At 50.3% G+C, this 16,790-nt stretch overlaps 8 protein-coding genes across 8 annotated transcripts; 5 read left to right on the forward strand and 3 right to left on the reverse strand.

The window, feature by feature from the left end:
* Window positions 1–330: 330 nt before the first annotated feature.
* Window positions 331–2,298, forward strand: bgt3 (uncharacterized protein; the record flags this gene model as incomplete). Its single annotated transcript, XM_057141043.1, has 1 exon — window positions 331–2,298. One exon carries the CDS (start codon window positions 331–333, stop codon window positions 2,296–2,298), a length of 1,968 nt encoding a protein of 655 aa, XP_056995049.1.
* Window positions 2,299–2,792: 494 nt separating this feature from the next.
* Window positions 2,793–3,717, reverse strand: N7520_007110 (SRR1 family protein; the record flags this gene model as incomplete). The annotated part of the gene is made up of 2 exons (XM_057141044.1): window positions 2,793–3,130; window positions 3,186–3,717. The coding sequence occupies 2 exons, from the start codon at window positions 3,715–3,717 to the stop codon at window positions 2,793–2,795; spliced, it is 870 nt and encodes a 289-aa protein (XP_056995050.1).
* A 1,377-nt stretch (window positions 3,718–5,094) lies between these two features.
* Window positions 5,095–5,911, forward strand: N7520_007111 (copper acquisition factor BIM1-like domain-containing protein; the record flags this gene model as incomplete). The annotated part of the gene is made up of 2 exons (XM_057141045.1): window positions 5,095–5,302; window positions 5,349–5,911. 2 exons carry the CDS (start codon window positions 5,095–5,097, stop codon window positions 5,909–5,911), a joined length of 771 nt encoding a protein of 256 aa, XP_056995051.1.
* Window positions 5,912–6,412: 501 nt separating this feature from the next.
* On the forward strand, window positions 6,413–7,071 carry N7520_007112 (PaaI family thioesterase; the record flags this gene model as incomplete). The annotated part of the gene is made up of 2 exons (XM_057141046.1): window positions 6,413–6,979; window positions 7,042–7,071. The coding sequence occupies 2 exons, from the start codon at window positions 6,413–6,415 to the stop codon at window positions 7,069–7,071; spliced, it is 597 nt and encodes a 198-aa protein (XP_056995052.1).
* A 285-nt stretch (window positions 7,072–7,356) lies between these two features.
* On the reverse strand, window positions 7,357–7,578 carry N7520_007113 (uncharacterized protein; the record flags this gene model as incomplete). The annotated part of the gene is made up of 2 exons (XM_057141047.1): window positions 7,357–7,385; window positions 7,410–7,578. 2 exons carry the CDS (start codon window positions 7,576–7,578, stop codon window positions 7,357–7,359), a joined length of 198 nt encoding a protein of 65 aa, XP_056995053.1.
* Window positions 7,579–7,942: 364 nt separating this feature from the next.
* Window positions 7,943–8,177, reverse strand: N7520_007114 (uncharacterized protein; the record flags this gene model as incomplete). Its single annotated transcript, XM_057141048.1, has 2 exons — window positions 7,943–8,123; window positions 8,158–8,177. 2 exons carry the CDS (start codon window positions 8,175–8,177, stop codon window positions 7,943–7,945), a joined length of 201 nt encoding a protein of 66 aa, XP_056995054.1.
* Window positions 8,178–9,116: 939 nt separating this feature from the next.
* On the forward strand, window positions 9,117–13,169 carry N7520_007115 (uncharacterized protein; the record flags this gene model as incomplete). Its single annotated transcript, XM_057141049.1, has 2 exons — window positions 9,117–9,161; window positions 9,270–13,169. The coding sequence occupies 2 exons, from the start codon at window positions 9,117–9,119 to the stop codon at window positions 13,167–13,169; spliced, it is 3,945 nt and encodes a 1,314-aa protein (XP_056995055.1).
* A 771-nt stretch (window positions 13,170–13,940) lies between these two features.
* Window positions 13,941–16,471, forward strand: hexA (putative Woronin body protein HexA; the record flags this gene model as incomplete). Its single annotated transcript, XM_057141050.1, has 3 exons — window positions 13,941–13,943; window positions 14,782–15,116; window positions 15,433–16,471. 3 exons carry the CDS (start codon window positions 13,941–13,943, stop codon window positions 16,469–16,471), a joined length of 1,377 nt encoding a protein of 458 aa, XP_056995056.1.
* Window positions 16,472–16,790: the final 319 nt, after the last annotated feature.

Raw genomic sequence — 16,790 nt, forward strand, 5'->3', positions numbered from 1 at the left:
AGAAACTTGGATTCTTAGATTCCTGAATTAAACAACTGAATATTGTTTTTCCTTTCTCAAATTTTGCTGGTCGCACTTCAGCTTTCCAGTTTGGCCTGCCTTTCGGACCTGAGAGAACCGTGGATCCTGCCTTCACAAGGCAATGCCTGTCTAATACTTTCCTCTTTCACTCCCGGAACAAAACCCCACCATCACTCAGAGTCTCAGAAACACACTCGTATCTGAGTCTACATCCACAACTACATCCCCATCTTAGCTCAGCCTCAGCCTCCTTGCAGCTTACATACCCCAAATTGGAAACCACCTATCACAAACCACATTGAACCCAAAATGAATTCCAAGTCAGACATCCCCGAACCTTCGCGCAGATACTCGAATCCCTATCGACAAGACTCAAACATAACACCAGGCGTCGACAATCTCGGTCCCTCATCTATAGGCGGCGGAATCAGCGGCATAGCACTCGGGATCGCAAACACACACCACCGTCAAAGCGGTGTCGACGCCGTCCACGGATTAAACATGAATTACGACGACTCTGATGCATACACCGGTCCTGCTGAGCGAGGGTTTCACACTACCGGCTCGGATAATCCCTACATTCCCGCACCGAATGCTGGAGCCGGTTATGAATATGGACATGGACATGAGAGTTCGGAGTCGTTTCGTGCGGAGCAGAATCAATACTTGTTTGGGTCTGGATCAGGGTTGGCGCTTGGAAATGCGGGTGCATTGCCGGCGACGCAGACGCCGCAGCAGTCTAGTGTACATTTGAGTGAGGCGCGGCGCAGTCTTTATGAAGGGTCTGTTCTGGGTGCTGATGCGATGGGTTCGGTGCCTTATGGGAGGAATGGCAATGGGAATGGAGCTCGGGGGATTGTCGTGGATGGGCCTTATCAGAGACAGTCGCAGTATAGTCCCGGGGGGATGAGTTTGCCCGTTGATATCAATCCTGATGATATTACGGATGATGGGGAGGACGAGTTTGGACATGGGTCGAGAGCTATGGCGGCTGGTGCTAGAGGTGCTGGGACGCAGGCACAGGCGCAGGGTGGTTTCTTTGGGGGGCTTTTTGGGACGGAGAAGAGTGCTGGGGTTTCTTATGATGCTGTGCCTGGAGGGTTGGAGGCTGGGCAGGGGAAAAGGACCTTTGGTATGGAAGGGAGGAAGAAGCGGGGATTGATTGTCGGAGGGCTGCTGGGATTGATTATTCTTGCTGCTATCATTGGTGGTGCGGTTGGTGGCACACTGAGCAGTCGACACTCTGATCATTCTTCGGATGGGCAGTCCGCGTCGGATGATGAGAATTCAAATGGGGAGCTGAACAAGGACTCGGCAGAGATCAAGGCGCTCATGGGCAACAAGAATCTACACAAGGTCTTCCCTGGTATGGACTATACTCCTTGGGGGGTACAGTATCCGTTGTGTCTGAAATATCCACCTTCGCAGAACAATGTCACTCGCGACCTGGCAGTCCTATCTCAATTGACCAACAATGTTCGCTTGTACGGCACGGACTGTAACCAGACGGAGATGACCCTGGCTGCGATTGACAAGCTTGGGCTGACTGATATGAAAGTTTGGCTTGGAGTGTGGATTGACTCGAACTCTACGACAACCAAACGTCAGCTCAGTCAGCTCTATGACATCTTGGATGAGACCAAAAATACCTCTATTTTCAACGGTGTGATCGTGGGCAATGAAGCACTGTATCGTGCCGGTCCAGACAAGGCGACTGCTGAAACAAACGTCATCAGCTATCTCAATGAGGTCCGAGATGAAATCAAGAAACGGAGCCTCGACATGCTGATCGCCACCTCCGATCTGGGAGATAACTGGAATGCCCAGCTGGTAAGCGCTGTGGATGTCGTCATGTCCAACGTGCATCCTTTCTTCGCCGGTGTCAATGTCGATGTCGCTGCTTCTTGGGCCTGGAGTTTCTGGCAGAACCATGATGTCACACTCACTGAAGGCACAACGAAGAAACAAGTCATCTCGGAGATTGGATGGCCAAGCGATGGAGGCAAAGACTGCGGTTCAAGCGAGGTCTGCGACTCTGATACCCCCGGGTCAGTCGCAAGCATTGATAATATGAATACATTCATGTCCGACTGGGTCTGCCAGGCTTTGGAAAACGGCACCAACTACTTCTGGTTCGAGGCCTTTGATGAGCCATGGAAAGTCCAGTTCAATACCCCTGGTAAGGAGTGGGAAGACAAGTGGGGTCTCATGGACTCAGCACGAAAGATCAAACCCGGTCTTAAGATCCCCGATTGCGGTGGCAAGACTGCTTCGTAAAGCCTGGGTTATCCTGATGATCATGAACCACTTGCATGCATATAAGTTTTTTTTCATTTGCGTCGGTGTTTAGGAGTCTTGCAAAAACATTAACTCCAATCCCATTCCTCTCCTATCATCTTCATTCTACTGTGCATTTCCAGTTTTACGCCACTTCACATTTCGCTGCCCAGCGTTGCTGCATTCCATGCTATCGTATGAGGTTCGCCTGTTGTCGCTTCGAGGCATTTTATGGGATGTCAATATTCAGTTATGTTGCGTCTGAGTTTTGTTTTGTTTTATCTTGAGCAGGGACAATGTACATATTGCTTTTAATCTTGACGTTTGTCTCGAATTTGATCTCGAGTTCAAATGCCCAGTATATTCAAATGTTTCATTTCCAGTCATGTTTAAAAATACTTTTGTATGCCATAGGCATATTCATCCTATCATGTGCCTCCATAAATCAAACAAATCAACTCCAATAAATGCAACCCAAATGCAAACCCGGGAGATCAGTTATCCCTGAAATACAACCTTGTCATCCAAAATGCGTGCTCATTGCACGTGAAGGGCTCCAAAGCCCTAGACTGCATCTTCCCAACAAATTTCTCAATCACCTCCGACTCAGTATTCTCCAATGGTCCACCAAACACGAGCCCCGGATTCGACGGAAGAACCAACTCAAGATGTTTCCTCTCCGCACCAGGACAGAATAGCAGCGTATTCCGCGTAACACTCTCAAACCCTACAGGATCCTCAACAACCGTTATCCCCATACCTTCCAAAAGCGCCCGATCCAAATTATTAAAGACGGGGTCCTGTGCATAAACGGGTATCGAAGTGAAATGAGCTAGGAACGTCAGTAAGCTCAGATGAAACCAACACAGGGCCTCGAGAGCACTCACCAGCAAATCTCTCCTTAATCCTCTCCAACGCCGCAAGTTGATACATCGACACACTTCGTCGATCTACCCACCCATCGCGCAAGAATCCACTCGGACTACCAAGTCCAATGCACACAATCCTATCCACATCCACATCCACATCTACAGATTTCGATTTCGATTCCGATTCCGATTCCGATTCAGTACGCACCAATAGCGCCTGAATCTTCTCATCCAATATCTTTTCCAATTTAATCCACGTCGAGGATCCGGTCCATTGTTCCCTGTGCGCGGCGTACTGCCTCTGCAGTTCCTCCAATGTTAACCGGCCCGGTGCTTCGGCGGGGCTGAGAACGGGCTCTAAATCGCGATCGCGGGCTTCTGTTGTGCCTTGCTCTTCTGAACTAACTGCGTTCTTCGAGCTTTTTGTTCCCCGCATTGTGCGCCGGGCGTTGTTTCCTGTTGTGACGTGGGTCCAGCCATTGTCATCGGTGACTTGGAGACGTTTTTGGGTGCTTGGGTTTGGGCGTTTGGGACGTGTGGAGTGTGGCATTTTGGGCTTTGATGCAGAGATCTTGGACTCGATGGTCGAGTCTTTTATCGTTCTAGCAGACGGTTACGGGAATGCCTTCATCGGAACTTGGAATGACTAAGCGGGTGACCAATCATCTTAACGTAAATAGTTTACAATTGTGAATCTTGTTCAATGAAGACGGGAAATGTTAAGAGGAGTTCTAGGTTCTACGTTAATTTATTAGTTCGATGTAGATATACATAGTTAGAATTTCAAGGTTGTTTACTTTGTGTGTGAACACGACTGTGACTGTATACATTTTCAAGGTGAGAGGACTCCACCGCACGGATCTTCCATGAGACTCAGTTTCGCGACTAAAGTATCAGTGCCGATGTGATATGATCCGATCTTGACTTTTGAAAGCGGCAGATCAGCAAGGCGCCACCTGGCACAGAACCTTGGATAACGCCCTGGAACAACATTGGAAAGCTTGATTAACATGCGGGTTGAGGTTGGAGAATAAGCAGTCTGATCATTTATGTATTCACCCAAATGTTGCATCCTGGGTACCTACATTGATACTAGCTGACTGTGATAACGAGTTACTTCAAGTCTACGTGACAGCCCAAGCGCTCAAGTCAAGACATCCGGTTAAATGCTAGGGCTAAGAGATACTCCCAACAGCAATTTTCTGATTTACTCCGCTGCTCAATATCTGTGTGATTGTGACTGGCCTACGGAGTAGATATCTCAAAATTGCTCCGGGGGAACGGGCGTTCAAGCATGCATCGGTCGCATTTAGTGTGTCGGAAACCCACTGACATCCCTGGGGTTGGTCAACAACGATCACTGCGGATCCATGAACCCAACCGAGCTGCATTCGCAAGAAACAAAATGCTAAGCTTGTCTGTGATAATTCCCATCAGCAAGTCTATCACATTATGTGCCCTGTAAGCGCCGAGCACTTACAGGCCAACCCCTCAGAATCCCTGTTAGCGTCTCCCCTCGGCGCTTCGAGCTTTGGTCTCTCGGCCAATCAGAGTGCTCCATTACCCTTCAAGTGATGGCACTTGCAGCAGAACCGTGATGATCCTCAACAGCCCTTCTCCACTGGACCAGTCAGATCCACTTACGGGTTGTGCAAGCTGCAGTTGCAGTCACACTTGGATCCTGGCTGCTCACTCGTTAGCGGAGCCAAAGCCATGGCTGCACCGGGAGAAATACCCCTCAAAAAGAGACCGACGAGCCCTCGAAAATCTTCCTTGGCTTTGTGAGATTTTGTCTGCTGGATTGACGTTCTTCTTTGCATCCCCAGCCTACCGACTTTATACTGCGAACAACTGGACCGGCTCCATTGCTTCGCTTCCTGTCTGTGTCATTTTAGACTTTTTTTGAAACCCTCACATAATCCTCGTCATGGCTCGACTCTCAACATCTCCATGGGCTTCCCTTCTACTACTGCTTTGCGTGGGCCTCGCAAATGCTCACACTGTCATCACATACCCCGGATACCGAGGAAACAACCTTCACACCAATGGCACTGTCGCTGAGGCTAACGGGCTGGGCGTTGCTTACGAGAACGGTTCATACATCTACCCCTATGGCATGGAGTGGATCTATCCTTGTAAGTAAACTCATCAGCATTTTATGAGCCTCACTGACTCGACTAGGCGGCGGTATGCCCCGCTCGACCAACCGCACCAAGTGGCCCATCCTGGGAGGCGCTGTTGCCGTCCAGCCTGGCTGGTTCCCTGGCCACCAGACCGCCTTGATCTATGTGAACATGGGTCTTGGTACGATCCCCGAGAATATGAGCCATCCTGTCGTCTCTCCCTTCCAGATTACCGGCCCAACCAACAACCCTTACCCGGGTACATTCTGTTTGCCGCAGGTTCCCTTACCCGCGAACATCAGCGCCAAGGTCGGCGACAATGCCACTATACAAGTTGTTGAGGTTGCAAAGCACGGTGCTGCACTATTCAATGTTTGTCCTTCTTGTCCACGTCGGTTTTTCTATACTAACGCATTGCAGTGTGTGGATATTACCTTTGCAGAGGTCCATGACGCTGAGATCGAATCCGTCACTCGTGAAAACTGCTTCAATTCTTCCGACATCTCATTCCAGTACATGTACACTACGGGTGGAATCAACGCGGCCGCAGGCCTGAAGCCTCATGCACTGCTTGCCCTTGGACCGCTCCTGCTGGCGGCTCTCTTGGGCAGCTTTGTGTAGATATGAATTTTGCTTCTCCGAACTGCATTTGCGCGCGTCTATGTTTATGACAATCATACCCTTTCCTTCTAATTTGCGTTGTCTAAAATTATTGTTCGACCATGGCATGTCTACTCCGTGTTGTCAGGGCGATGGATGTCTATAGTTTCTCACTTTTTCCTGGTGTTCGACGGCGTTTTGGGTTTTCAATTTTATGGTGTTGACTATATCCACCAATCAATATCAATGAACAATACTTACGGCTGATATAATCTCGCAGATGAATGTGCATCTCAACATAGAATCTCGGGTAAGCGGAAGTCAAGATAACCGAGTTTTACCGGAACTTAATTTTTGCTATTTTGTCTTCACCAACATGGATCAATCATCACTATCAATTCTGGGGATCTGGGGGCCAGTGGGGCCAATTTAACTTATCTCAGATCCCAATTTCAAATCACCCTTTCCCAACTACGTCCAGTCCATGTTTCCTCGAATTGAAGTATACAATCAACAATAAAAATGGGCTCCATAACATTCGACCCCGACCTACAAGCTGCCCTTGAACAAGACACACACATTAAGTTCATCCGCAACCACCCAACAAGGAAGACCCTCTCCAACAACCCCGACTTCCAAGAAACATCCCTTCACACCCACATCTCCGAAGACCTCCGAAACAACAATCTCATCACAGGCACCCTCGCCGGACCCCAGAAAGTACTCCTGGCACCTTTCACATTCAAAAATCATTCAGAAAACAGCATTGTCATGTTCATGTACCTGGGCAGCGGTATCTGTGGACATCCGGGTATCGTGCATGGCGGAGTCCTCGCAACGCTTCTGGACGAGGCTCTTGCTCGATGCTGTTTTCCGGTTTTGCCTAATAAGGTGGGCGTGACGGCAAATCTGAATATTGATTATAGAGCGCCGGTTATGGCCAATTCATATGTTGTTCTCAGGGCTAGGACGAAGATGGTTGAGGGTAGGAAGGCTTGGGTTGAGGGTAGGATCGAGACTTTGGATGAGAATGGGGTGGGATTGTTGGTGGAGGCGACTGCGCTTTTCATAGAGCCGAGGAGGGCTGAGGTATGTTTTCACTATTTTTATGTTGCTTTGGGTGCTTGTTTGGGGCCGAGCTGACTTTTTAGACGTTTGAGACTCCTTATAAAGGTGTTTAGATCTGGATTGCTGTGAAGTGGAGAAGATGAGAATACATATGCACATATATACACTATTCTTAAATAGATCTTCGATTGGCTTTATCAACATTTGAAATTCTACTTAGATAAGAGCTGTTCGGCGTACCTCCATAACAGCATGAAGCATAGGGAGGAAAAAGCTATTCATATACAGAATATGGCTGTATGGGCCAGCATATGTAGTAGTGGCCCGGAACGCCAGGAGTAGCTGGACATTTAAGGAGGTAATAAGTCTATATGAGCTACTAAGCCAGGAGAGTATCGTCATTTCGTCAATACGTTCTCACTCGTTTCTGTACGCATCAAATTGGACTTACTGACTACATGCCTAAGAGACATCAAAGCTAGTATCGCTACATTCGGCCCCTTGCTCAGTTCAATAATGGTCTGCACCAACTCATCCGGAGTCCCCTGAGGAATCCAATGTTCAGCCCCTTTGAGCACTTTGAGCGGTTGGAAATCAGAACATACGGCGCTGCTGGTCATCTTTTCTAGAACACCAGGTTCCTGGTACGTCCTCCAATCTTTGTCGCCCGAAATGAATACTGAAATGAATGAATATAGTGGTTCAAATTCCTTCCCTGCCAAAAGGTCGTAGTCCTTATAAATTGGCCACCGGCGGCCGTGCGAATCCGATACCAATTCAACCCTCGGAAAACGGTGCGAGCATACTCGGCTACATAGACCGCAAGCTCCTCATCCGGAAGACACGAATGGGAGCTTTGTCACCCCGACGGATCATTTATCATACGCCGCTCCACTTCTTCGGGCATCGTATCGTCAGGCGGCATGATATAGTAATACGGCGTCTGCAAATTTCTTCGGCTACCCACTCTTCCAGCCGACGTGGCTAGTTGCCCGACCGCGATCCACTCTTGAGATCAAAATAGCCACGCAGGAAGCGGTGTAGATCATGTGGAGCCAAATCCATATCCCCATTTGCTGACGCCGTAGAATAGTACCACTTGTATTGCTTGAAGTTGCGACCAGCGTGTGACGAAGTCGATCTAACCAGCCTCGCGTTCACATTTCTAGTCCGCGATGTAGTAATCCTGGTCCACACACTCGGATACCGATCGGTTCATGGTGTTATGGGCCACAATTGCGGCGCCGTACCGCCTCCATGTGCGCGCTCATGAGGCCAGACTTCTTTCGCAGCATGGTGCTGATGAGCCATCCCTCTAACGGGAGTCCGAAGCTGCCTTTCAACACCGCTAATCAAGTGTTAAACGAATAAATTGCGGTGACCGGTGGCAGTGTCGGAGAGTCTCCTGCCGCTGTATCGGGAATCCATGAGGCGCTGGCACAGGGTCTGCTGTCCCATCCGATTAACTAGTGCGGACAAAGCCGCGCTAGTCGGGACTCGGGGGCGATGGTATGGAAGCCTGCGTCTGCTAGTTGAGGAAGGACTCGTCGCCAGGAGTAGACGATCTCAGAAAACCCGTGCAGTAAGACAATTAAGGGGCGATCATGTGTATGAGTAGCGACCTCTAGAGTGTGGAAGGTAAGATGATGTAACGACCAGTGCCCCTAGGGAGGGGCAGCGAGGGAGCTATATCTAGGGACATAATTGATCGATAGAATTTGATTAAAACTAGAATATATGGACTATTCATTTCCATATACAGCGTAGCTGTTGCTGGAATGCAAGATTGTTTCAATTGTTAAAGTTTAATAGGTGCCTGACCCGTTCCTTGGAAGTCATGACGCAAGTTTCCCTTCAACTTCTTTTTTACCCACTTTCAAGGTTACTTTCATGAATATCACTTCCTCAAGGGATCTTGTGACTATTAGTCTTTTCTTTCTTTCTTTCACTTCGTTCTTTGATTCATTTCTCAACAATTACGCGTTTCCACGGTTCTACGTTCTCTGACATCACATCTGCATGGCTTTTGTCTAATCGAATCGTTACACGCAACATCCGAGTCTTCCGTTTCAATATTTCAGATCAACCGCGGCGCTGCTTTGTGCAGTGTCCGTCGGCTAGTCAGCCATCGCGCTTGGTTTCAGGAGTTTGAGCAATCATGTTCAACCGCCGGAAGAGAAGCAGAAGCTCTTCTCATCATCAGGTAGGCTCCCGAATCCCGACCATCGACAGCGCAACAAAGCTCTTCCGATTGCGATAAAGCGATTCTTGCGATCGCTTGAGCTACGATACTAACGTTGATCGCGTTTAGCCACTCCCCACACCTGCATCCCAATCAGCGCAGTCTGCCGCCAGCCATGCTTTCCTGAAATCCCAACCCTCTACGAGTAGCCTCTCGTCCGCCGCCGCCGCGGCCGCACTTCGAAATCGCACACCGACCCCAACATCCGTGGAAAATGTGCAAACCAAGCGCATGGTCCAGCGGGCGGCCTCAACCCATTCACCGCGCAACACAATGTCCACTCGTCGCTCAGCCAGCGTCAGCGGACCTCTGCGTCGCTCGAGTAGCTCAAGCTCGATGACGGCAAGGACATTCCGGGAGCCATCACCTAACCGTCCATCCACAAGCTCTGGACCTGTTAATGTGCAACGACCCGAGGCACCTCCGTTACCTAGCTTGCCTGCCCAGTATGCCCAGCGAAGGGAGGCTTCTCGTCGCGCTTCGAGTCTCGAACCATCGATGCGATCACCTCCGGCATCTCCCCCACGCGTCTCTACACGAGGAGTGAGCTCTGATCGAGGGGGTGCGAGCTCACCTTTGCAAAATAGGGTCAGCAGCTTGAGCACCGTCCCTGAGGTAGAACGGCCAGGTAGTGGAGGATCGTTCAATTTTTCCTATCCAAGGGGCTCCCGACCGAAGTCGCCGCCCTTGACATCCTCTCCCGAAAACCAGTCTATCAGTTTAGGGGCGGCTGTGGCCAGTGGGGCAGAGGGCAGTCAGCAAATCACACCTGAGAAACCGGCCAGCACAAGGCCTAAGGTTCAGGTTGCAGATAAGAACCACGCAAGCAAGATGGGCTCTTCCGCCGGTACTACTGCAGCTGCAGCTGCTCAGGCATTGAGTGTGCAAAAGAGCAGTCCTCGCGCAGAACCCTCCCACACAAGGGTTGAACGGGATCTCGAGCCTTCATCTATCAGCAGTCCAGATGAACATCCCACACAAAACGGTCCGGAGAAGCGGCACGTTGTTCGCGGGGTTGAGCCGGAAGAGAATGCAGAAGTAGAATTACCTCAACGGGATTATGGAATTCGACTAGGAGCCGTATCTCCAGCATCCGACCGTATTGACGCTTTGGTGACCCCCCAGTCATCTCCTTCCGCTGCGAAGGGAGTCAAGGAACAAGAAGTCTCCCCCAATTCGTCAAACAGCCCTGGCCGGTCAGCCCGGTTCTCTAAATGGCTTTCTGTCAGCAGTTCTGGAGACCAGGTTCATCAGCCACCCGGGAGATCAGTGTCTCCTGTCAAATCGGCCTTGAAGCATTCTCGCGGAACCTCTCTATCCCCAGATAGAAGGGCGTCACTTAGCGGGCCTGTTCATGCTCCCAGTGAGATATCTGATGGGACGTCGGTGGCATCCGATGAAGGCTTCCGACTGAATGTCAAGAAACGAGCTCCTAAGGTGAGCTTCGATGACGAAGCTGAGATTGTCGGTGTTGCTGCAAGTCCCCCCACATCTCCCGAAGAATATACGGCTGGTTCGCCACCCAAAGCCAAGTCCCGCATGAGTTGGCTTGGTGCCGGCAAGAAGCAGCAAAGGGCATTGGATTATACCACGGGTGACGATGGTTTCGGTGGAGTATTGAAGCCGCGACCAATACTTCCTTCCTTTGGCAGCGTGCGAGGGAATCGAGATAGTGGCTCTCATGAGCCAATCCCCGAGTACAGTGATAATGATTCTAGTGACTCATCTGACGAGGAGCTGGAAGTTTCCCCAGTTTCTTTTTCTAATGATCATGCCATTGGGGGTGTCCTTCCCAAGGTCCGATCTCAGGGCACTCCCAATCTTAAAACTGTGGAGCAACTATCTGTCAGCGGAGAACACATTTTGTCGCAGCCGAAAGTCGCGACTGACAATAAAATGGACGGCGTGGCCATTAGCCGCATCACTGAACAACCGCCGTTTACCATGACACACTCAAACATACCCCCGCCTGCTATTGCAGTGGAGCCCGCTACACCTCCCATTGACAGCGATCGAACCAGTCGTGAGCTAAAGCGTACGAGTCGGTCAAGTCTTGAGCAATATCACATCCCAGGTGGCTTCCCAGCTTCGGCCTCGGACCGGAGCTTGAAGTCTACGGCTGAATCTAAATCCCAGCCGGTAGCTAGTGCCGTTCCAAAGCACGTGGATGACGTGGACACCGAAGAAGAATCTGGGGACAGTGTCTACAGTGATGCTGAAGAGGGTTTTGATGGTGATGGCTTTGGATCTATCAATGCCATTGTCGACAGCAAATCAATTCCCAGGTCTTCGGGCCCACTTGAAACAGTCAGCGAAAGCCGTGACCCTACTCCCAAGCCGCTGGGTCGAACGGCGGTTGTTGATGATGCGTCACAAGACATCACAGAACAGGTTGCAGATGAAGGCCGTTCATCCACACCCACTCAAGATAATGTCAATCGCGCGAAAGAATACGCCGTGGCGGTACCAATGCAGGAGGCCGAACCCTCAAGTCCATCCCTGCCTCTCCAGTCTAAGACTCCAGTGTCGAACGGGACTACAAAGCAATATGCAAGCCAACAGAGAAGGCCCATGTCTGTGGACGTATACGGTACTTCCACCTTGAACGACCCGCGATACTCTAGTGCCTCCTCTGCAGGTCCTGGTTATGGCAAATCTCGGCCTTTGTCACTCGGTCCAGCCTTTCAGCGAACGGGAGGACCAGGTGCGGGATTCCCAAGTTCCATGCGTCGGTCCAGGTCCAGTGGCAGTGACTCTTCCAGCAGCTTCAAGCGAGCTAGTCATTCGCCTCGGAGCGATGGGTCTCATTCCATGCGTCGGACAATGAGAGCTGGTGCAGCAAACCTTCGGGGACCTCCCTCGGACCGAACAGACTCTCCCACTGACTGGCGGCCAATGTCTTCGGGTTCGTCGCAGGGACCAGGGACCATGCGCAAAACGCTACGAGGCCCGCCAGGCGGCGGAAACGAGCGGTATTCATTCTTCTCAACGAACAAGAAAGCTGCCCCTGCCCCCCGAGCCCGAATGACCAAGCAACCTCCAAAGTCGATGGCTGGGTCTCGATTTGGAGACTCGGACGGAGAAGACGAACGCCAGCCACAGACCTTCCATAGCCGTTTTGCGGATTCCAGCGATGAAGAACAGGACCATACCTCTATGCGACCTGTCCGTGGGATTCCTCGTCGCCAAGGTGCCCACGATGGAGATTCCACCGATCTAGACGATAGTTCCGAAGGAGAACGTCGACAATCCAAACCTGTGGCTGTTGCTCCCCGAATCAATCCCAATCCACCTTCTCGCGATAGGCACGCTCCAAACATGTCTGGCATGGCTGCCGTGGCTCGGCAGCGTGGCATGACGCAGAAGGAACTAGAGGAATTTCTCATGCAACCTCGCAAACAAGGACTACTCACCCGTCTTGGTCTCAAGAAGTCAAAGAACATTGACAATCGCATTCGTAAACCGGATATGGAGAGTCCATCTCGAAGAGACACTCATTTAGAACGATCGCAATCGGAGCGTGAGCAAGTTCGTGGTGCAGCTTTGAACGGTCCTCCTCCTATCGTAACTACGGTGACTGCCAATCACCCGCACTCACCTCCACAAAAACTCACGAAGAAGGACTCCAAGCGCCATACATCGAGTGGAGAGCCTTGGTCATTCCGCCCTGACGCCAGACCCGCGCCGATTCCCGAGCCAAGTACCAGTGCTCCGTCGTCCCCTTTGCGAACGCAAAAGCCACTCAAGAATACGGGGCCCGTTACAGCAAATGGAGGAATCAAATCCGCGATGAAAGCACCTCAGTCCCAAGCTCCCCGTGCTGGTCCAATTGAGAATGAGGATGCCGCCTCGGACATCACCAGAAGCACTGAAGAAAATGGACCCTCAGCACGAGATGTGGTGATTGCTGGCTCCGGGCGAAAGAAACGATTCCCTATGCTCCGTAAGGCATTTGGTCTGCGAGCTTGATGCCAGTGAATCTGGCTGTTTTTACTGTCCTTCTTTCCTGCACCAAGATTGACATCTTTCTGCTCTACACGTTTAATGACCGACCCTTTCTTTCTCTGTGATTTTGATTTACCCTTTTGTCTTGTCATGGTGGCCTATGGGTGCCATCTGGAGACGGCTTTGATATTCCCGAGTGGATTTAATCTTTAATGCACGATATCCACAATGTGTCTTATACTCCATACCTGTGTTCAACTACACTCTTTCTTGTCCTCGGGATCCTGCTGAATCCTCGATCGGCCTTCTCCCCGACATCTTTCCCTTCCTTCTCTTTCTTGTGGTGTGAGCTTGTCGTACTATACACTTTGATACCCTCGTTTTTCTCACACCTTGTATACGACATGTGTTGATATTCTTGATTCGTGGCCAGGCGGGCCCATGCATGGATGCCGCGTCTTCCCAAACCCCCCTTTTTTTCTTCTCTAGACAATTGTGTTTTGATAGATGTATTTTGGAAATCATAAGATCATAATTTGGGGCGGATCAAGCAAATTGATTACTTTTCCGGAGGATTCGTGTCTATTGCGTAGGCTGATCACAGCGAATGGTTAATCAGCTGGGAATCACGAATCACGCCAGCCATCGGATAGCGGAGAGGGGGCGGGCATCAGCTGTGACCAAGTGGATACTAGCTTCCCCCAGCCACTTCAGCTGGCCTGTGTTGACTCCCCCAGCCTCGGTAATACACATTAATTACAATATTACGGAGGGTCCTCGTAAGTAAAAACAACAATGGTACGCGCCCAGAGAGTCTAGACGCCTGCAAGATGAGTTGTAACAGCACCCAACCACCCATAAATAATTGAGTTGGGCGTCATCAAGTGGAACAGAGGGAAATGTTTGGATGTATCATATTTTCATTGGTGCAGTACATGCAGGCAGCAATGCATAGAAGATCCACTGATGAAACATGATATCTTTTATACCGAAATAATTCCATCAAGAGCAATTCCAGTTCGAATTGAATTGACTCCATACAAGGGATTATTCCATGGATGAAGATGAATCGTCCCAAGGATTGAATCGATTCCGTGATCCAGTGATCGGCAAAGCCCGATTGGATGCTCCGGTTGCTATGGAGACGCGGGGGCTGGCCAGCCTCTCCATGTGATGTGATGCTATACCCAGTACGTACGAGTATACTCCATACGTTTTGATACTATACAAATCGATTTTCTTAGATTCTAGTCAAATGAAATCAACGTATAGATCAACCATGTGGGTGTCACATTCCAGTCTCCTTGATTCTAACTTTTTATCCCCAGTAGTCAATTGTAAATTGTAAAGCAAAGTAAACAGGAGTTTTGTACCTCGGGAGCCGATCGAAAACACAAATCGGGTCAAGCGTCCGTAAACAAACAGTAACTCTTTTCTTCATAAATAACCGTAAGCACAATCCGAACCTCCTCTTCTCCCTTTCCTCTTTCAACCTCTTCTACTCCAGCATTCTTGCAATCTTAACTTTTTCCCACATTCTTCAAATCTTTCAAAGATCTGATTCTGATTTACCCCAGACTCTTTTCTTTTCAATTCCCCGAGAAAGACTTCTCCCCTAAAGTCTTTTCTTGTCTAGTCTTTCGTTCTTTCAGTTCGAAAGGCATTCGAGAAAAGACGCTTCAAGTCAGTCAATCTGGACTTTGACGCCCGCGTCCCAATCCCCTTCAGTGTCTTCCCGTCGTCGTACCGGAGTGACGCTGTCTCTGAAACTACTCACACGAGAGTAGAGGGAGAAGTCCAACTCGATAGCACTTCGCACGTCGAACGGGAAGATACTCGACAGGCCCCTCTCCCCGACCCACGTGTCTACGGAAAGGAAGAAGTCGACTTTCGTGTTCAGGAAGAGCGCCCTCGTTTCCAAGAAGAGCGCCCTGCCCCTCGTCGCTACGACGTTGAGTTAACTCGTGAACGGTAAGTTTCTCTTGTTTGTTGTGGCCCAAAAAAACCCACCTACATCATTTGGTTGTCCACTTGCCCACTTTTCCCCTCTCTTCTGGTGGATACCGACTATTTGTTGTCGGATATCCTATCCTGGTATAGAAAAATTACCAGGATTTGGCCCCAGACCAATATTACCTGTCACACCCAAAACCGAACTCCACTTCGGCCCTCAAGTGGAGACTAGCTCCAATGAGCGGTGACCACGGCTCGTGTTATTTGTTTATATCTTGCTTTTTTTTACTTGTCTTTTCCCCAAGCTAATTTCCTTTTTTTATTTCTTCCTTAGCTACTCCAGTCAACAACCTACTGTTCGTTTCGAGGAACGTCCCCAGATTTACGATCAGCCCGTTGTTGAGAACCAACTCGACATCACTGAGAGAGAATACCGTCGTCGTACCTCTCCCACCTACGACGTTAACGCCTCTTACCAGAGTCGTTCCTACGTAGAACCTTTCCAGTACCAGCAGTCGGCTTCTACCACCGACTACTCGTACGACCGCGCCTACCAGGGTCACCCCACCGGCGTTTACCAAGGCGAAGACTATACTCGTCGTGAGATCGAGGTTGAGAAGCCCCGTTACAACAACGCTCCTGTCGACGTCAAGTTCTCTGAGACTACTGTCCGAGACATCCCTGCCCGCTCTCAAGCCCCTGCCCCAGCTTCTGCTCCCCTTCCTGTTCCCGCTCCCAAGCAATCTCGCAAGATGGGTTACTACGACGACGAGGGTCAGTACCACTCCTTCCGCCGCGGCGTTCAGCGTGCTGCCCACCACCTTGCTCACCCCTTCGAAGGTCGTGATGAGGTCATTGATGCTCCTCGCTACGAGGCTCCCCGTGAGACTGTCCGTGTCGTCGAGCCCCGTAACCGCGGCACCCCTGGCGAGACCGTCGCTATCCCCTGCCACTTCGTCCGCATTGGCGACATCCTGATCCTCCAGGGCCGTCCTTGCCAGGTGATTCGCATCTCGGTCTCTTCTCAGACCGGCCAGCACCGTTACCTCGGTGTCGACCTCTTCACCCGCCAGCTGCAGGAGGAGTCCAGCTTCGTCTCCAACCCCTCACCTTCCGTGGTTGTCCAGACCATGCTCGGCCCCGTCTTCAAGACCTACCGCATCCTTGACGTCAACGCCGATGAGTCTCTCACCGCCATGACCGAGTCTGGTGACATCAAGCAGGCCCTTCCCGTTATCACCCAGGGTGGTCTCTTCAAGCGCATCAGCGAGGCCTTTGCCAACGGCCGTGGCTCCGTCCGTGCCCTTGTCATCAACGATGGTGGCCGTGAGCTCGTTGTCGACTACAAGGTCATCCACGGCTCTCGCCTGTAAACTGCTCTCTAAGATTTAATATTAATCCTAGGAGTTGATGCTTATGGTGTCTTGTGATGACCTTTTTCTTTTTGTGACTTTATTTTTTATTTACTTTCCTTTGTCTGATGATCTGTTTCAATGACCTTTACTTCAATGCCTTGCTGAAAATGTGATTGGATTCACTTTGTATCTTTGTACCAGATCACACTGGTTTCCTTGTATCTAAGCGATCTAGACAATGAATCAGGGCTCTAATTCCAACCCTCCATAATTTTCGACTTCTCCGTAAATTACACGTATATCGAATCGGCTCTTTTCCCCCTGATCCCAGCCTTCA

The sequence above is a fragment of the Penicillium odoratum genome (genome assembly GCF_028828045.1).
Source record: "Penicillium odoratum strain IBT 22623 chromosome Unknown utg000005l_segment0_segment0, whole genome shotgun sequence".
NCBI lineage: Eukaryota > Fungi > Ascomycota > Eurotiomycetes > Eurotiales > Aspergillaceae > Penicillium > Penicillium odoratum.